Source organism: Octodon degus, unplaced genomic scaffold (genome assembly GCF_000260255.1).
Source record: "Octodon degus isolate 3935 unplaced genomic scaffold, OctDeg1.0 scaffold00104, whole genome shotgun sequence".
Lineage (NCBI taxonomy): Eukaryota > Metazoa > Chordata > Mammalia > Rodentia > Octodontidae > Octodon > Octodon degus.
The window spans coordinates 8,972,857-8,975,099 of record NW_004524680.1 but is presented as its reverse complement, the minus strand read 5'-3'; the positions used below and the strand labels follow the sequence as shown (position 1 = coordinate 8,975,099).

Genomic DNA, 2,243 nt, shown 5'->3' with positions numbered 1-2,243 from the left:
GGGAGACTTGTGAGGTTCAAACTCCAGCAACCTGAGGCTGACAGCTTTGTGGAAGCAGCCACTTAAAGGCCTGAGCTAGGGCCAGGCCCCCAATAAGGATTTTTTTTCCAGGTAGGACTGTTCTTAACAGGCTTAGAGCTTCTGGAATATGTTCACCCATATGTGTAGTCTTGGGGATAATTTCTGGGAGCTTTCTCTTTGACATACAGGTCATCCTTTTGACTCTGGGACAAAGATGTCCAAGCCTGTCCAGGGTACGGCTGCTAAAGGCCAGGCAGGGCCCAGCCTGACCACTGTGCTCCTACAACAAATTTGTTTTAGGGCTGCAGGAGGTTCAATTGCTCAAGAGTCCTCACCCAGGGGCCCTGGAACTCTAAGCACAATTTTCTGAGTCAGGGGCAGCCAGGGTTCTGGGCACATGACAGAACTAAGCGTGATGGGAAGGAGAAAGGCTGTGACCTGGGTCTGGGTCCTGTTGCAGGAAAGGGTCCTGCACTTGTTTCAAGTGCCTGCTCCCCCAGGTCACTTGTTATACCCTGGGACAGTGGCGTAGGAGCACCAGTCTGGGAGCTCCCTCACTGAGCCAACTGTGCAGCTGTGTAGGACTCCATGAACAGAGATGCCCCCTATTCCTCGGAGGAAAGCTGGCTGTCCTTAGTTGCTCCGTCAGCTCCACTAGCCTGCCTTGGAGCACTCAGTGCAGGAACATGTGTGAGGGCACTTTGCATAATCCATAAGGAGTAAAGAGGTCTTCATTTCTGAGACCCGGGAGCAAGCTCTAGTGCATCACTCTGCTCTCTCTGCCTTGCCTTCTGGGCTCTCAGGCCTCTGCCTTAGTCCTCAGCTGCAAGAATGCAGTGGCATTTTATGCCTTGGATCAAGGAACAGGCAGCCTGCCTGCACCCTGGGGGTATCGGCCCATACTTGAGGCGCCCACCTGCTACCTCTGTGCCGGGTGTCCCAGGTAGGGACTGGCTCCTGTTCCCACCTACCCTCATGCTGAAGTACTGATTACCACCTCTCCCGTGGCAGGGACCCCAGACAGGACAAAAAAGCCATACTGTCCCAGCACAGACCCCCCTCCCCCAGGCTTCCAGAAGGCATTCTGAGTCAATCCTGTCCTGGAGCCCCTCTGGCTGGACTCCAGGGTGTCCATCCTCGAAAATGTGTCCAAAGCCTTCACATGACACAGTAGTGTGCCTTAGGCCCAGCCCCAAACTCTGCAGGCTCAGAGCTCGCTGTGCGCCCTCCCCCTATACCTCCCACACCCACAGTCCCATGCACAGCCACGGTCTCACATTGTCACACAAATGCACACTTACACCCTCCTCCAAAAGCACATGCACACTCACATCCACCCACATTCTCACACACTAACACATTCTCTCAGCCTCTCTCACACAGCCTCACACCCTCTCACTCCACACTGTCACACACTAGCATTATCACACTCACACTACCACACACTATCGTGCTCACGTTCTTCCAAACACTATCACATACATTCTCAAATTCTCCTGCACACACACACATCCCAGCTGAGCAACAGATTCCTGCATACTCACAAGTAGAGTGGCAGTTGGTTCGCCCACACCGACACCGACAGACACACAGATCTCTGCGTGGCCGGCTCAGCCCAGCCAAAGGACACTCCACAAAACACTCACCTGCCCGCTGGGCCTGGCAGCCGCCACCCCTACTCCACAGCAGCAGCATCCAGAGGAGGCAGGCCGCAGCGCCCCGTCGGGGGCCCGCCATGGCACCCCTGTTCTTGAAGACGAGTGTGTCTGGTCGAGAAGAGACCCCAGGAATCCACCAGAGCATTTCCTGCGTGAAGAACACATCCTTAGAGACGCACCCTTGAGCTGGATGGCCCACGCAGAGGGGCAGCCCCAGCCCACGCCCAGCCTCGGGTCTCTCTTCACTTCTGGCCCCCACTGCGCCGCAAGCAGTCAGTCAAGTGACCAGCTAGCGCGCAAAGCTGAGCGGCCTGCCCTGCTATCCCTGAGGTCTAGCGGGGTCCCTCACTTATCATGGTGGTTACGATCCAGACACCCTGCGATACGAGAAAAACAGCCAATTAGCGATGTTGCATTTATTTTAGTATTCATACAGATTTCAACGCTTTATAAACCCTTCCCACACCTTTAGAAACACTTCTCATGCTCTTGTCATTTTCCAAACACGTAAACCTACGTAATTTTAACAACGTATGTATCCTGGATGGCACTGCAAAATCACAT

General features: G+C 54.4%; 1 protein-coding gene across 2 annotated transcripts in view; it reads right to left on the bottom strand.

The window, feature by feature from the left end:
- Positions 1 to 1,773, bottom strand: part of Col22a1 (collagen type XXII alpha 1 chain) — a 239,348-nt gene extending 237,575 nt beyond the window's left edge. The window contains exon 1 of one of the 2 annotated variants that reach the window (XM_004638934.3): positions 1,668 to 1,773. In XM_004638934.3, coding sequence (XP_004638991.1) covers positions 1,668 to 1,758 — 91 coding nt within the window. In that variant the 5' untranslated portion in view covers positions 1,759 to 1,773. The remainder of the gene's footprint in view (positions 1 to 1,667) is intronic. The other variant, XM_023723988.1, reaches the window with a different exon arrangement.
- Positions 1,774 to 2,243: the final 470 nt, after the last annotated feature.